Raw genomic sequence first — 17,264 nt, forward strand, 5'->3', positions numbered from 1 at the left:
AAACCAATATTGTTTGCGGATAACATGGCTGCTATATGTTTCACAAAATCACCCATTGAAAACTCAAGGACAAAACATATAGATGTAAAACTATTTTTCATTCGTGATCTATTGAACAGGGAAATTTTTGATTTAAAATATGTTCTAAGTAAAGATAATCTGGCTGATCCCATGACAAAACCGCTGACTAAGCATAACTTGATAAAATTTTGTGGAACAATTTTCTTGTGAAACTTGTTTTTGTATGTATTTAAATTAAGAGTTTTGTTTAGTTGAAAATAATATGTTATAAGTCATATTATGATGAGTATTAGATAAATGTAAAACTGTATAGTGTAAAATATTGTATGATTGACCAGGGCCCTGGGTAAATGTATTGAATGTATGATCATACATATGTCTTTGTATTGTTTTGTAACATGTTGGACTTTCTTGTTACGGTAAAATTTTGAAAAATGGAATAAGATGTTCCTAACGGAAAATTTTTCTTAAAAATTTCTGAATTGAATGAAATTGTGATATTTATTTATTCTTGTTTTCAAATTTCTAAAGATACTGGTGTTCAGTTTTATTTCAGGTCGGAGATGATGATGTGGGGGGCATTTGTTGGAAAATATGACTTATTGTAACCCTTTTTCTGCATCATCTCTCCTCCTTGAAATATTTATTAGGCTTAGTTCTTATTTTAAAGGGATATAGTAGTTACTTATACTTCGTTTTTCACTGCCACTGTTTATGTTGAGAATGGACTGTTTCAGCCTAATTGAGATGCAAAAACGAAACGTGATGTTACGTCATCTGGAAAGCCGAGTCGTGCCGATAGCTGATTGGTTGCCGTGAGATGACGTCATGCCTACTTCTGGTATAAGTATATCGCATCGCTCTGGCTCATTCCTTCTAGTTCCTGCTTTCTTGGCTCTTGGGTGTGCGGTTTCCAGCCCCTATTGAAAGACGTCTTGTGATGCGTGCAATCTGGAGATAAGTTCCAAGGTTCCAGTCTACAAGATGGTTTTTCCCGAATAAGTTCCTTGGTTCCAGTCTACAAGATGGTTTTTCTCGAATAAGTTCCTTGGTTCCAGTCTACAAGTTGACTTTTCCGGAATAAGTTCCTTGGTTCCTGTCTACAAGATGAGTGACTGCCTTGGGCAGCATCCATGTTCTTCATGAAGGCGGCATTTAACATAAGTTAGCGGCGATGTTTTACTGGGCTATGATTCCTCGTGTTCAACTAACTACAGTAAGCGGAGTTAGGCCGGATTTAAGTGCCCTCAAGGACTTCAATTAATTTTTCAGGTGCTTTTTGATCATTAAGCGTGGATCTATTGACAGCGTAGCTAATTTCATTTAAAACTGCATAATTTCTGTTTAATTAACACAGTTTGGGAAAGCACCAAAATGACTGATATCAGATCGAGGAGAGGAATATATAAAAGCAACGACTTTGAAAAATTGCTGAAAAGAAACGGAATAATACATGAGAAAACTGTTCCTTATTCTTCGCAACAGAATGGGATCGCTGAAAGAAAGAATTGTACATTAATTGAGATGACAAGAGTGATGCTAAAAAGCTCTACTCTTTCAAACAAGTACTGGTGCGAAGGTGTTATTATAGCAAACTACCTGCAAAATAGGTTGCCGACGAGAGAACTTAAATGAACCTTATGAAAAATGGTATAAAAGGAAACCATCATTAGCACATATACAAGCATTCGGTACTCCAGGATATGTGCATATACCAAAAGAGAAGAGACGAAAACTTGACGACACGTCTGTTAAACGAATCATGGTTGGCTATGAAGAAGGAACAAAAGGTTATCGTTTTCTGGATGCAAAAACGAAAGTATTGTAATTAGTCAGGATGTGACATTTATACCAAAAGATCCCCATCCTAAGGATAAACAGGAGGATACAGAAGATCTAACTATTTTTTAAAATAATTCAGAAAAGGATTATATCTCTGAAAATACAGAACTGAGGCGATCTCCTAGACAAAACAAAGGTACCACCGGTGAGATATAATATTAGTTCATTCTCAGCACAGTCAGAGGAAGCAGTGGATCCAACATCATATTTTGAAGCTTGTTCGGGGGCCAATAAGGAAAAATGGAAGCAAGCCATGCAAGAAGAGATTAATGCTTTAAAGACAAATGGCACATGGATTTTGACAAATGCACCGGAAGGGAAAACCATTATAGGCTGCAAATGGATATACAAGTTCAAATGAGATTGCGAAGTAAAAGTATTTCGTTATAAAGCTAGACTGGTTGCTCAAGGATACCAGCAGAAACATGGTCATGACTGTGATGTAGTGTTTGCTCCGGTAGCCATTTCAACTACTTTGAGAATGCTTCTTACCATAGCAGGAAAAAGAAAAATGGCAGTAAGACATTATGATATCCAATGGTCATACTTAAATGGAGATTTAATTCATGACATATACATGAAGCAACCTTCTGAATTTGATAAAGTTTGGTAAATTTGATAAAGGTGATAAAGTTTGTAAACTTGTAAAGAACTTATATGGACTTAAGCAAGGAGCGAATGAATGGAACAGAAAACTTGGCGAACAATTTTGAAAATCGGGCCTAGGCCATAGACCGTTAAAAAGATTTCACCGTAAAATCTTTATTAAAAAAATATTATTAAAAAAAAGGGGGCCGTTAAAAAGATTTTATGGTAAAAAGATTATACCGTAAAATCTTTTTAACGGCCCTCTTTTTTTTTAATAAATGCCTTATTTGTCATTTTGCAGTAAAATAAAAAAATAGTAATCAGTCACCTAGGCTAACCATTTAATGTAACTATATTCGCCAAAATATCGTTGATTATTCTAATTCAATTTTTAAACAATTATCTTTATTTTAATGTTATTTATATCATTTAATGTTGCTTCTTCTCTCTGCATTTATTTATTATTTATTAGTAAATAATACTTTCAAATTTCAGAAAATTTTTCTCTGCATAATCCTGAAATTAATTCTAGCAGTATGATGACATACCATCACGAAATTTAATGAACATATTTTTTGCTTATGCATGCTACTAAATTAATATAAAATACCTGAATTTATTTTAAAATATCAGTAAATCTTTCTTTTAAGCTGCAAAATGTCTGCAAAAAAAGACATTTTAAATCCAGATTGGGCAGATTCTAATCTCAATCTTCAGTGGAGAAAATAACTCCTACTATAGTTATAATAGGTACAAATGTTCAAGAGAACTTAAAACAGCTAAAGAAAGCTAATCCGCGAATTTGCTACAGTCAACAAGAGCAGTTTTCTAAGCAAACTGTTAAAACAACAACAAACTAACTGCAATCACTGACTAACTGAATTGAGAGGTTTTCCTCCTTTTTATAAGATTTTTAAATCGTGCATGAGAACTTTCTCGAAATCAAAAAGAGATATTTATTTATTTATTAAATGTTAAATGCACGTCTTTTAATTTTTTGGCTTAGCTTTCCTTCAATATTTGTCACGTGCTACACTGCACGGGGAATAAAACAATTTAATTTATAATTCAATTAACATTAGCTATTTAAATACCAAATACGTAACAATATATTTTTGTATGTATGTGTAAGGTAAAATTCTAATTTCAGTTTGTAATAGCCTCTTAAATTCCTTTTTAATTGCATCAAATAATGGAAAATACTTTTCTTTATTTTAAGTTTTGACTCCGTATAGTTTTTTCACTATATAGAATCAAAACTTAAATAAACAAAAAGCAATAAAATGATGCAATGTCCTTCTCTTTCTAGAGTGATACATTGTCTTCACCATTCTTAGTCTAATGTCAGTAATGTAATCTTTACTTTTGTCACATTTGTATCTGTGTTGCTAGCATCTGCATCTCTTTTTCTCCTGTTATAATATTATGAATTTGTGAACATACAATTATAGGCACTGGATGCTTGCTTTGCATCAGTTCAGCTATGTATGTTTCTAAGAATATTATGATAAGAATAAAGTAATGTTCAGCCAGCTGTACCTGCATATTCCATATAATCTATCCAACTGTCATCCTCTAAGACAGATTAAACATTTTCTTTGTATATATCTATATGCAAATATGCATAAATGTTTTTCTCTTGTATAATATATATATTATAAGATAAATTTTTACTTTAATTTGCAGTAAATCATGAAGTCTTTTTAATTTGGTTATTTCCCCTTTCTGTACTAAGAATAGTAAAATGCTTAAAATTAATATTTCTGAAGTACATCATGATGATGATGATGACAAATGTATTTGGAACAGGGCAAGTGAAACTAAAATCATTTATCCAATAATGTTCAAACTGAAACTTATTAACCTATAGTAATTAAACGATACATCTCTTGAAAAATAAAGTTACTTTGCCATTTTTATTTTAATATCAGTAGTACACCATTGCTTTTTTCACATATGCCTTTGTCAAGCTAAGATATCCACTATCTTCAGTTCTTTTGTCATTATTTGTTATGTTTTAAACAGGTACAACATGTATTTTAAGTTATTTTACAGTCAGTTGACATATCACAATACTAATAGTTGCAGCATTGTGTTTTATTATACAGTAGAAGCTCAACTATCCGGAAAGCTCAGAAAATGCAAAATTCTGGATACACAAAGATTCCAGATAACTGAACTTATAAAAAAAGGTAATTCATAGTAGAAAAGTCAAATAGAAGAAAAAATTTCTGGTCTGAAACTGTGAGAGTCATTTTTTTTTTCCAGCTTGAATATCAAATACCTACATTTAAATTATGTGAGATTGTGAAAAAAAAGGGCAATCCAGGCATAAATGCCAAAGTAAAACATCATATTCGATTACAAAATTTCGTCGAGCATGAATGCACTAATTGGAAGCAGAAGTTGGAAGGAACAGATTGCTTATTTAGTTAATCAACATATTCAAGCTATGGACATAACATAAAAAAGTTTAAAAGACTTAATTTTTCCATTTTGCATAACCAGTGGTTATCCATATTCATATAATTTACACTTCCTTTAATGGCCAGGATCCCATAAATTTGAAATACTCTACTGCATGCTGTTCCTTTAAATGCAAGTCCAAAATTTTATTTTATTTATTTGTTTTTTAGAAAGCAATTGAAAAACAGATAAATGGTGGCTAACATATATAATTTTTTGACAAGAATTAAACGGACTTAATGAGAATTAATCAGGTTTACATAAAGCCAAAGCGTTACATCATACTTATCCTTTATTGGCACTAAATTCCACTGTTAGTAAGGCCCACCAGCGGCCGAGCAGTGAAGACACTAAACACTGGTAGTTCGGTCCGAGGTTCGAATCCCGCGAACGGGCTGGCTGCATGGGCGTTTTCGTGGTTTTTCCCATGTGTAACGTGTATACGAGCCAGTTACCCTTAGAAAGTCCTCCACGAAGGCATCCCTCCCTTTAGGCAGATAGTCCTCGTGTGCTTTGCCATAATTGAATAATCCAATCCACTGTTAGCAACAGGTTTTGTTTCAGTCTTGTTTGAGCTTTATATCATGGTTACAAGTTTCTTATTTACTTAATTTTATATTAAAAAAAAGCTTTTAAAATTCGAAAATATACCAGCTAGTTGAATGCTGGATAGTTGAGCTTTTACTGTATATGAATTGTACCTACATAAAAATGGCGTGTAAAAAAAGCCCATTACTGCTTGGTTTTTAAAAAAAAGTTGCCAGCATCATCTTTCATTACCTAAGTCAATGCTATCTAAAAATTTTAATCACATATATAAATTACTTTTCACTTGTAATTTACCATATCGATATTATTGGAGAAGTTAAAGAAACAAGCATATTCATAAATTTGCAGGACTAGTTTTGAAGGTTCTATATTTAAACCTTTGAAACTGGTACTGCAAATTTATAAATGTTATGATGATTGTTGTTGCATTAATTCCTCCAATAATCATTGTTTTAATTCAAAATATGGTCATTAATTTAAAAAAACTATTTATAAATTGTAGCTAAAGAGCAATATTAAAGTAAATAGAAATGAATTTAAAATTTTGGATATTTGTATGCTAAATTCATGAAATTTAGCTATTAATTAAGATCTAATAACTACAATTTAATAAACCAAAAAAATTAATGAAAACTTACTAATAATTCTCAGTCAAGCTAAATTATTGTAACTCTTTTTTTTATTAGTATTTAAAATAAAATATAATGCTTCTAATTTTTTTTAACTAAATGTGAAACATACTAAGATAAAGAATTATTGCTGCAATAAAATTTTAATAAGAAAAGTATCTTTTAAAATATCATTTCTCTTCAGTAAAATTTCTATCTATATCTGTTTACTATGGCATTCCTCTCTCCCATTAACTAAAGCACAGTCAGAGTAGTACTTTAGATATCTTACATTAATTCCCCCCCCCATATGAGACCAACTGTGCCTTCTTTCTTCTAACTCTTTTTTTATAACATTTCAACTATGTTTTTGTAATACTTGTTAACTGCCTGGAAGTAATCTATCCAAAATTATGTTTTAAGACATTTAAATAAATATCTGACTGATTTATGGACTTTTTAGTCCAAAGGGGCTTTGTCCCTGAAGGACTATTGTTTTCATTTTGAGATTTTGCTTCGATTCACTACAAACAACATAAAAATGGCGTGTAAAAAAAGCCCATTACTGCTTGGTTTTAAAAAAAAAGTTGCCAGCATCATCTTTCTTTACCTAAGTCAATGCTATCTAAAAATTTTAATCACATATATAAATTACTTTTCACTTGTAATTTACCATATTGTTATTATTGGAGAAGTTAAAGAAACAAGCATATTCATAAATTTGCAGGACTAGTTTTGAAGGTTCTATATTTAAACCTTTGAAACTGGTACTGCAAATTTATAAATGTTATGATGATTGTTGTTGCATTAATTCCTCCAATAACCATTGTTTTAATTCAAAATATGGTCATTAATTTAAAAAAACTATTTATAAATTGTAGCTAAAGAGCAATATTAAAGTAAATAGAAATGAACTTAAAATTTTGGATATTTGTATGCTAAATTCATGAAATTTAGCTATTAATTAAGATCTAATAACTACAATTTAATAAACCAAAAAAATTAATGAAAACTTTTCAGACTGTCACCACAAAGTATTATCGCCCTGTGTTATATTTGAAGAAATTAAATAATGAAAAATCTACATAAATGTATGCATATTTCTCGCATTGTGATAAAACAACGGTATATAGAGCCATCAAATTTTAAATGATGTAATTCTTCTACGAATATGGGCATGTGGAAGACCAAATTTGAAATTTGGAATTTATTTTATTATCGATTTCCTATTTTGTAAAACTTTAACGAATTTTTGATTAACAAACTCGAGGATTTCAAAGCGAGCAATGGCAACGATGTACAGAAAAAACATTTTTATCTCCAGAGCGTGAGTCTCTGTATCAGAAATTCTATAGATATGCTCATTTTAAAACGGTTTTGCAATATTGCTGTTGAACTGAATTTTATGGTTTAAGTGCAAAAAACGTGATATTTAATAAATAAATATAACACACAAAATGTTAAAAAAATGCCCCTTTGGACTTAATTTAAAATTTGAAACATTTCAGATTTTCTTTTTTATAATTTAGTAATATTATTTCAGCTATAAGGTATTTCTCCCACCTTCTTAGAGAGTCTTCGGTATGTAGTGGTCTGCACACTCAGCATGTAATTGAGAGGTCCGTGGTTCAATTCCTGGTGAAGGCTTTTCTAATTTTTCATCTTGCCTGCTTCCAAAAATACCTAATGTTTCTACACAGTTTTATATTACTATTAGTTTATCATTTAAAATAAAGTATATAGCTTTAGATTTTTTTTTTTTTTTTCAGTGCAATGATTATTAAATTCAAATTTTATAGTATTTTATGTGATTTGATTTATGGACGTTACATTTAACTTGACAATAAATTCTACATTGTTAAACCTTTATGTTGGAAATGTAATATGTTGTTTTCAATGTGAAGAGAATAACTGACAAAATGTGGTTTTACTCTTTAAAATTGAGAATTAAAGACAGATTTGCTTGAATTTTATTAAAAGTTTAAAAATGTTCTGTGTTGTTTCTTCTGTTTATTAACTGGAACATGTGCATTAATAAAATAAAGACACGTTAATGAGAACTTAGTGCTCCCAAATGGAAGATTTAACTTATAGTCTTCTCTTATCTGTAGAACTGATTTTATTCATTGAATCAGTAGCCATATTTGTTGTGCAAGCTGTACCTTTATTTCATAGGCAATTGTTAATTTTTAGGAGAATCTCGTATTTTTTATGCTGTAGACAGTCACCCTGAATTCCTAACATTCATGAATAATCACTGTCCAGTATCTGACAGAATTGAATTAAAAGTTGGAGCCCAAGTTATGCTTGCAAAAAATTTAGATCTTCAGAAAGGTTTGGTGAATGGGGCCCGTGGTGTTGTCATTGGTTTTAACAGTGGTAAAGAAAGTAAGAAAAAGTTTGTAATGTTTTTTCATAACAGTTTCATGTAAATTCATTTTCAAAACTTCAAAATTCATTTCAAAACTATAAATACAATAACAGTGATTTCATTCAAATTTGTTAAATTTACAGTTACTTGTGATGTTTTCTTGCATATTTGATAAAGAATTTATATCTTGATTAATGCTGTTAATATTTTAGCTCAGATGATTAAGATAATTTTTATAGCATTGTGAAATCAATTGGTGCAGTTTGCAAATTAACTAAAATATTTGTTTAATAGTGAACATACATATTACTATAATTAAAGCATAATGTATTGAGATTTCCATTTGCTAAACTATGTATAATTGCATTAATTTAATAAATAAGATAAATACAATAAAAACAGTTTAATATTTTAAAATAAAATTATTTTGAAATATTAATTTAAGAAAAGTAAACTTTTAGAAAATCAGAATCTCATGAAATAAATAAAAGTATAATCTCTAAAAAAGAGTGCTGTCTGTGTATTAAACAACTGCTAATTTAGTAAGGTAGCTATGAAGGGCTTCTTTCACAATAAAATTACTTTTGAATGTAAATAAACAATGTGTGTTAGTGTACAATACACATAAAGCAGTAGCATTTAGAATTATTTGGCAAATGTTAAATTAATATTTCAGTCTTTTAGCATTACACTCTTGATAGGATCATTGAATATGGAAATCAGTGCTATATTTACAGATGCTGTATGGCAAATGCAAGGTGATTCATAACCTTCCAAAACAAAATTGTGTCTATTCCTATATGGAAGTACACATACAACCATATTGGCATGAAAAGCAAAAACAATTATCCAATTTTCTTACCTCATTATTATAAATGTTCACTATGAGCATCTTGGTGATATGGCAGACATGAAATTCTGCCCAAACACATCCCACCGTAGCCTCGGGAATTAACTTCACTATTTCAGAGATGTCTGCTGTGTTTGCAGTGGTGTTTCCTATCAGCACTATAGAGTTAGATTTTTATTTTATTTTGTGTGCCTTTGAAGCATATTTAAAATAGTAAATATAATGATGCTGGGAAGCAATACTGTAGAGACAAACTGTTTAAAAATTCATTTTTATGTACTATAAATATTTGGTGTAGTTTTTAATCCCCTTAAAATGGACTTTGTCTGAAATTTTAGAGTTACCAATTGTGAAGTTTGTGTGTGGAGTACAAGAGAGTGTCAACTATGAGAAATGGATATTTCGATCTCATAGTGGATTGATGTTAGTACGGAAGATGTTACCTTTAAAATTAGCTTGGGCTATATCCATTCATAAGTCTCAGGTATTTATTTAATTTGAATAATTTTCTTTTCTTTCATTTTATTTGTGCAAAATTGATTTATAATGGCAAAATAAAGAATGTTATAAATAGGAATTGCTTTTTAAAAATGAAATAATAATAATAATAATAATCCTTACATCATATCAGAATCTTTTTTCAAACATATTATCATCATATGTAGGGACTCCAAGACAATTACTTTATATCTTTTTACCTCATGCACTGCTAATTTTAGGTACTGTTCATTAAGTTACAATAGGAAATAGCTGACATGATTTCATATTAAAAGCTATGAAAATATGAAATATGATTGTGATTATAACAAGGTACAGTGTGGGGGGGTAAAAAAGGATAGTTCTATATCTTCCGTTCTACTGGGCCGATTGACAAAATTCAAACTGCGTTTTTCATGTTTCGAAAGTGCGACTTAGGATATATATTAGATTTATATATAGAACTATTCTAACATAGGTATTTTGACGCAAAATCGGACTTTTTCTGAAATAACATACCAATTTTTTTACATATTTCGATTCTACGACTTAATTATGCCAGAATGCCAAGTTTTGTCAAAATCGTACGAGTAGTTTTTAAACAAATTAGCTTTAAAAATTTTAGCTTCTCAATGTTAATTGAATTTGGCATATATCTCTTTTTTTATTAAAGTTTTTTTTTTTTTATTTTTCCTTTCACATTTCGAAATTTAGGTTCATTCCAAATCAAATTCAGCCATCTTTTGTGTTTTATTTTTAAATTTTCTATTTTTAAATAATTTTTATAAATTTTTTGAAAACCTTTTTGAATTATAACCTATAAAATTTTTACCATCATCTTAAAGTTCACGTATTTCTAATCATACCTGTGAAAAATTAGAGATTTTATTCAAAATTTTCTAAGATATACACGAATTTACATATTTTCGTGTTTTGAAATTTGGCATCTTTTTTTTGGTGTGATAATAACGTCAAATGTGGATTATGGATTTTGTTACAGTGGATTGCCACAGCTATTTTTAATCTTAGATTTCAAATAAATTTTTAGGGAGAATTAATTATATAAAATTTATTCAATCAATGATGCATAATAAATATTTATTAATACTATGTGAATTTTTTTAAATTTTAGATGATATTCAAATTTTTAACTTTAAAAAAAAAAATTCTTTCTTTTTTTTAAAAACAAAATATATTTGTAAGAATAAATTTTTATCTTCGCTGTGTTATCGTCTGCTACTTTACTTTAACTTCGTTTAAATTGAATTAATTGAATTGTGATCATGAAAGAATAAAATCAATTAGCTTTTACAATTAAAAGCACTTAAATCATATAAGATTTCCACATGAAGCTTTCCACATGATTCAGAATTAATGTTAATTTTTTTCTATTCATAGCTTTTTAAAATCCATTCACTTTTAGCTTATCAGAACTCTACTATTTATATTTATTTAAAAAAGTTTCTATTTTTTTAGATGATTCAAACGTTTTATAATATTTTATTTTTTGCTCTATGCACCTGTTTGTTAGTAATATACTCTTAAAAAGTGACATACAAACCCAAAAGTGTGCGATAACCTTAGAGATTGGCAGTCTAATGTTTCATAGAGTTTCACTTTCTATATCTGAGAAGGAGATTTTGCATGAAATATAACTGATCAAACCAAACTACAGCTTTTGGAATCAAAAATAGTGTTCCAAAAGTTCAGGTCGATGGATTCATTACCTCAAAATACAGGTTTTATCATTTTGGGATCGAAAATATTCTGCAAAAAATTCCATTCAATTCACAGTGTTTCTTTATGACATAATGTCTTTTATGTTCAATATATATGCAAAGATTTATCTTCAGATTTGAAACTGATTTATCACATGATATATTTAATACTTCTGAATACTTCAAATAACATGCCAAAATATTGTGTTGCCATTTACTACAGAAATGTTTAACAACTGCAATGTTTACTAGAATGTAAGGTTTTACTTTTCTTTCCTGTTTGTAGCAAATGCAGCAGTTAAAAATTTATGTTTTATGTTCAAAAATATTTTGTGACATTAACTGCATAATTTATTTCTAAACAAGCTGTTGCTTATGAAGTTGCTGAAAGAGTAGCTGATACTATCATCCATAGTTTTAAAGCACAGTATACTTTTATAGAAACATAAGATTTAGAATAATCATTTTTGGTTATGTAGAAATGATCTGCAGCTACTTAATGGCTGGGTAGGTCAGCAAGTTATGTGGACATGTAAGAATAATTATATAAACGAACCCCAACATTCTGAATTCAATTACTAAAGAGGGTACGATGTTTATTAAATGATATTAAGAAGTTTTTAAACATAAAATAAACTCATTTTTTATCCTAAAATGTATTTTTCTGCGTAGCGTATTGTCATTATATCCTTAAAATTCTAATTTAGAATGTAATTGTGAAGAACTGAATTCTAATCATCAGTAATATAATAAGTGATTATTACGATTATTAACCCCTTAACTGCCGCAGGCGTATATATACGCCTTTCTCAGCCGATGCGTTAACTGCCCCAGATGCGCAGCCGATGCGTTAACTTTGCGAATAATTTTAGGTGTAGCAGCGCAAAGCAAATGATAGCAGTTTGGAAGGACGTATATATACGCCTGGGGCAGTTAACGCATCGGCTGAGCAAGGCGTATATATACGCCCGCGGCAGTTAAGTGGTTAATAAATCCTTCTTATAAAGTAATTGCAAATATTTCAAAAGTTGTCCTTTTCTATGCAAACATTTCTAATTTTATATTAATCAAGATTGTACAAGATATTATTTATTTGCACTTCAATTCTTACCGTCAGCTCTAGTAGAAGTTACAAATCAATTATGTTTAATTAAGGAATGGCCATCTAAGTTTAGAAACAGCATATTGGTGCCGTAATAGCAATTCAATTATTGGCGGCGTATCTTTCATGTTTCTCCCGATTGGCAAGCTACATGATTTTTAATGAGTGTTCGGCTTTTTCTAGTAACTTCACATGGGCATCGCGCTTAAACTAGATTATTTGGTTATTTGAACATAGAAAGGGCATAGGGGCTATTTGGTTAAGATTGTTTCATAGAGGACGTTTGTAAAGAGAACCTAGAAAACTACGAAAACCAACCATGCAGCCTGGGTTAGACTTCGAAACAAACAATTAGTATTTAACAATCTTCAAATGCTAGACCACTGGTGAGGCTGCAATGAAATCTCCAATTTAATATTTTATTTGTAAATATTTAAAATATTGTTGTATTCTTAGACACAAAAAGCAGAATTTAAGTTTTGTTAACTCATTAGTAAACTACCAAGCCGTAGTTCAAATGAATATTCAATTTCTTTTGCAATAATTGTATTTACTTAATATTCTTAGAATATGTGCTAAAGAAGGAATGTTCTTGGAAGATTAAAGAAGTGTTTAAATCCAGTGATATTAGGTTTGTCTTACAAGCTCAGGTATCAAAATTATTCTGCAATTGCTCGAGTAGTTGGCTTGTAAATGGCTGAGAATTATGCAGATGACTTTTAATCTTATGTTATTCAGTCAGAAAACGTATTCCAAATTTTTTGTATTGCATGACAATGCATCTTTTCATTATTCAATAACCAATTGGAGAACCGCTTGTGTTCTGAAAATAAGTATGTGTACTCAATCTCCTGCATGTTCTTCAAATTCTTCTTGTGATTTTTTTCTTTCCCCAAAACTGAAGTTGCCTCTCAAAGGAAAGTTTTTTTACATTGAAGAGACAAAACGAATATGACATCTACTTTTAGAGGCGTGTCAAAACCAGATCTCTACAAGCCCTCTCTTCCATTACATGTTGTGCATTCAGACAGAACGTTGCATCAGCATAAAATCGACAATCTATTTTTATTACACTCTGTTTACTTTATTAACATACAGTGAATATATACTAAACCTTTTACTTAAGCATCAGTAATTCGAAATTTTTGACGGAATTGTTGTCAGAACTAGGATTTAGAAGCTAAGTCAAATTGAATATTTCGATAATCCAATAAATTCAAGGTCGAATTTTCAATATTTTATTTTCGGAGGGAGGGGAAATTTTTTAAATTTTGGTCCATTTTCCTAAGTATATTTGCATTGATTCTTTATTTTTTCCATAAAAGTGAAAATGTTACGCATGGTATACATATAACGCATAACTTCAAATTAAAATTTAACAATATACTGGGTGGTTATAATTAAAGTTCCACTTTGAAATGGTCATAAAAGGAAAACTTCTGGACCAAATATTATCAAACTTGGTAATCGTGTAAATGAGGTCATGGGAATTTATTTTCCGTGAAAAAAAAACAAAGTTCGAAACCTCATTACCAAGAGTGAAATGGCGCTGTATGCAATACTGTTAAACGAAATAAGGGTCGAAATCTAGCTTAACCTTTTGTTTTTTCTTACAGATCGCTAATTTGTAATCTTTGAAGCCTGAATTTGGCCCTAAAACATGAAGATACTGATTCAAAACGCTTTTAATCGGTTTGGACCAAAGAAATCCCTTATGTTATCTGCCTAGTTCCATTGCATAGCAGTTTGGTGTGGAATGACAGCTAGTTTCATAACTGAACCATTTTTCTTTGAAGAGCAGTCGACAGCTGGACCACTGTGACTGCAGCTCGCTTAGAGTCAATGTTAAAATGTTTCGTGATACATGAACTGCAGTTATGCAGGGCTAGGCCCCACCTCACATGTGTTGCGCAGTTACTTAGGCAACATTTTACGAATGAACGTCTTATAGGCCGACACTTCCCCACTTCTTGGCCACCTCGGTTACCAAACCTCAACCCCTGTGACTTTTAGCTATGGGGTTATCTCAAAAGCACTGTTTATAATGATAATCTAAACAATTTCACAGAAATGAAAAATGTGATACACCGACATGTCCGTAACATTCCTCCTGATATGCTAAGAGCTGTTGTTGAGAATGCGATAACACGATATAACTTGCTTTCGGAAAATGCTGGACGCTACATTGAACATGCTTTGTAACTTGTTTCAGAAACGATTAAACACATTTTAAACTGATGTCTTCATGTCTTACTTCATTTAACAATATTGCATACAGTGCCATTCCCCCCCTCTGGTGGTGAGTTTTTGAACTCTTTTTTTTTTTCCCCCATGGAAAATAAATTCCCATAACCTTCTTTACACAATTACCAAGTTTGATAATATTTGGTCTGGTAGTTTTCCTTTTGTGACTAGTTTATTATTTTCAAAGTGGAACTTTAATTATAACCACCATGTAAATTAAATTTTAAAAGTTTGACAGTTTGGTTCGAGTCCAAGCTTTAAATATATATATATATATATATAAATTTTTACATTAATCCTGTTAGAAATAATATTTTAAGAAGTTAATTTTTCTCTCGCATTATAGACTGTATTTAAAAAAAAAAAAAAAAAAAAAAAAAAAAAAAAAAACGATCTTTAATATGATTTAGATTGTTTCAGCCGATATAAGAATTGGGTTACTCGGTGGTACAGAATAAACACTGCTGGACTGTTTTATTTCTTTGTCATTTAGCAAAAAATCTTTTAATTCAAATATTTATCCTCTGGACTTTGCTTTAAAACTTTATTTATAGTTAAAATGTCTAGAAAATGAAAAGCTATCTTCAACTGAAACGCAGTTGATGTTATTGATATTTTTAAAAAATTGATAAGAATGCGAAATTTATGGAAGTGTAACAATCGTAAAATCTTAATTCTCTTGTGATGACCATTGAAAATAAATGTAGGGAGAAGAGGAAGCAAAAATTTGAAGGGGATTATGGCTGCCAGAAATACCAAGGTGTTTCGAAAAGTTGGTTGCTTTTGAATATATATTCAGAATACTTCAAGGAATTTGGGTGTTCAAATAGAAAACACTTGGAAGTGTACACTAGCAAATACTATCAATTGAGCTAGTGCTAACGGAAAGAGGTTGCAGATTATTACATCATTGATTATCATTGCAGATTAAAGTGAAGTGCGACTGGTTTTTGACTATATGTTTGTATAAATTTAAATTACATTATAGAACATCATATCATCCAAATCCCATGATTTCTTAGTCAAATTATTTGAATATTCAGGAATTTAACTAGTGATGTATGTGGATGTCACTTAAAGATGTTTTCCCTCTTGATGAAACCAGTCTTTCTTTTCATCTCATGCCTTAAAATGCTTAGCCTCTAAAGACTGATAAAGTTTCAGACCAAGTACTGGAGTTTCAGACCAAGCAGGGCTATCTGCCCTAAAAGGCCTTTGTGAAGAACTTTCTAAGGAAAACCAGCTGGCATACACATTACAATGAGAAAAACCATAAAAGCAGCCATGCAACCAGCCCGTTTTCGAATCCTGGAATGAACTACCAGTGTTCAGTGACTTTACCGCTCGGCTGTTGCTGGCTTTATTGAATGCAAGGCAATAAATTTATTTAAAATTAATGTCAGAAATACCAAGATGTTTCAAAAAAATTGGATGCTTTTTAATTTACTTGCAAAATGCCTGAAGAAAAAGAGCAAACCATTAAGAAGAAAAAAATTAATTTTTGCATAAAATTTAGTATTTTTTTAAATTTAAAACTTTTTAATCTTATGATATTTGATGAAATTTCGAAAATAAAATATTTGACTAAAATATGAATAACATTTTTGGAAACTAAATGTAGGATAATAAAATTGTGTAAAGTAATGAGCACAATGTTAAAGCTGTTTAAAGCAATATATGCAAGTCATCCTAAGTTAAAACTTTGGTTATACATCTTTCTCATTTATATAGCTTATTTTCTCATTTATATAGCTTTCTGAACGGAAGATTGAAAGACATGTTAACTGTGCTTTACTGTATTTTCTCTTTTAATATATTCAGTTTTCAGATGCATTGTAGTCTGGGACACAAAGTATTCTTCCGAAAGAAATGCAATTAAAGTAAATAAAATAAAATCCTGGAAAATTTATATTAATAAATATATTTAAAATGCTCAGTTCGAATGAAAAAATAGTAAATTTGAAAAAACAGTGCAACACAATCAATTAAAATAAAAGTCTAAAAATTTAAAAATTACCTAAAATAATAACTGTGACAAAAAAATTATAAAGAAAACTATTCAGAAAAAAATAAACGATTCACCTTATATTTAAACTACGCAGTTAGAATGGGTAAATAGAAATTTTTAAAATAGTTATTCGAAAGAAAACATGCAACTTAAAGAATCAAAATGAAATTCGAAAAAGAAAAAAAAATATTAAAAATACAATATAAAAAACATTATTTGAAAGAAAGAATGTTGTGATTTTTTTCCGTCTCACGGGAAAGGAAAATAGATTGCCATACATTAAGAAGTTCAGCAAGTGAACTCTTGTTGGCGCAAACTGAAAAAAAAGAACTAATAAATTTGCGAATTTCTCCGTAAATTTCACACCAAATTTTACAAAATTTCATATTTAGGCATAATTTGAGTCGTAGAATGGAAATA

The 17,264-nt window shown here is 30.0% G+C and overlaps 1 protein-coding gene across 2 annotated transcripts in view; it reads left to right on the forward strand.

Annotated features, from left to right (window-relative positions):
- Pif1 (Pif1 DNA helicase) overlaps window positions 1-17,264 on the forward strand; it is a 52,640-nt gene that overhangs the window by 31,742 nt on the left and 3,634 nt on the right. Inside the window, exons 6-7 of one of the 2 annotated variants that reach the window (XM_085813088.1) lie at window positions 8,268-8,462; window positions 9,634-9,779. In XM_085813088.1, coding sequence (XP_085669214.1) covers window positions 8,268-8,462; window positions 9,634-9,779 — 341 coding nt within the window. The remainder of the gene's footprint in view (window positions 1-8,267; window positions 8,463-9,633; window positions 9,780-17,264) is intronic. The other variant, XM_085813089.1, reaches the window with a different exon arrangement.

This window comes from Stegodyphus dumicola, chromosome 3 (genome assembly GCF_044657685.1).
Source record: "Stegodyphus dumicola isolate Sdum_Otavi_A_Nest chromosome 3, ASM4465768v1".
Lineage (NCBI taxonomy): Eukaryota > Metazoa > Arthropoda > Arachnida > Araneae > Eresidae > Stegodyphus > Stegodyphus dumicola.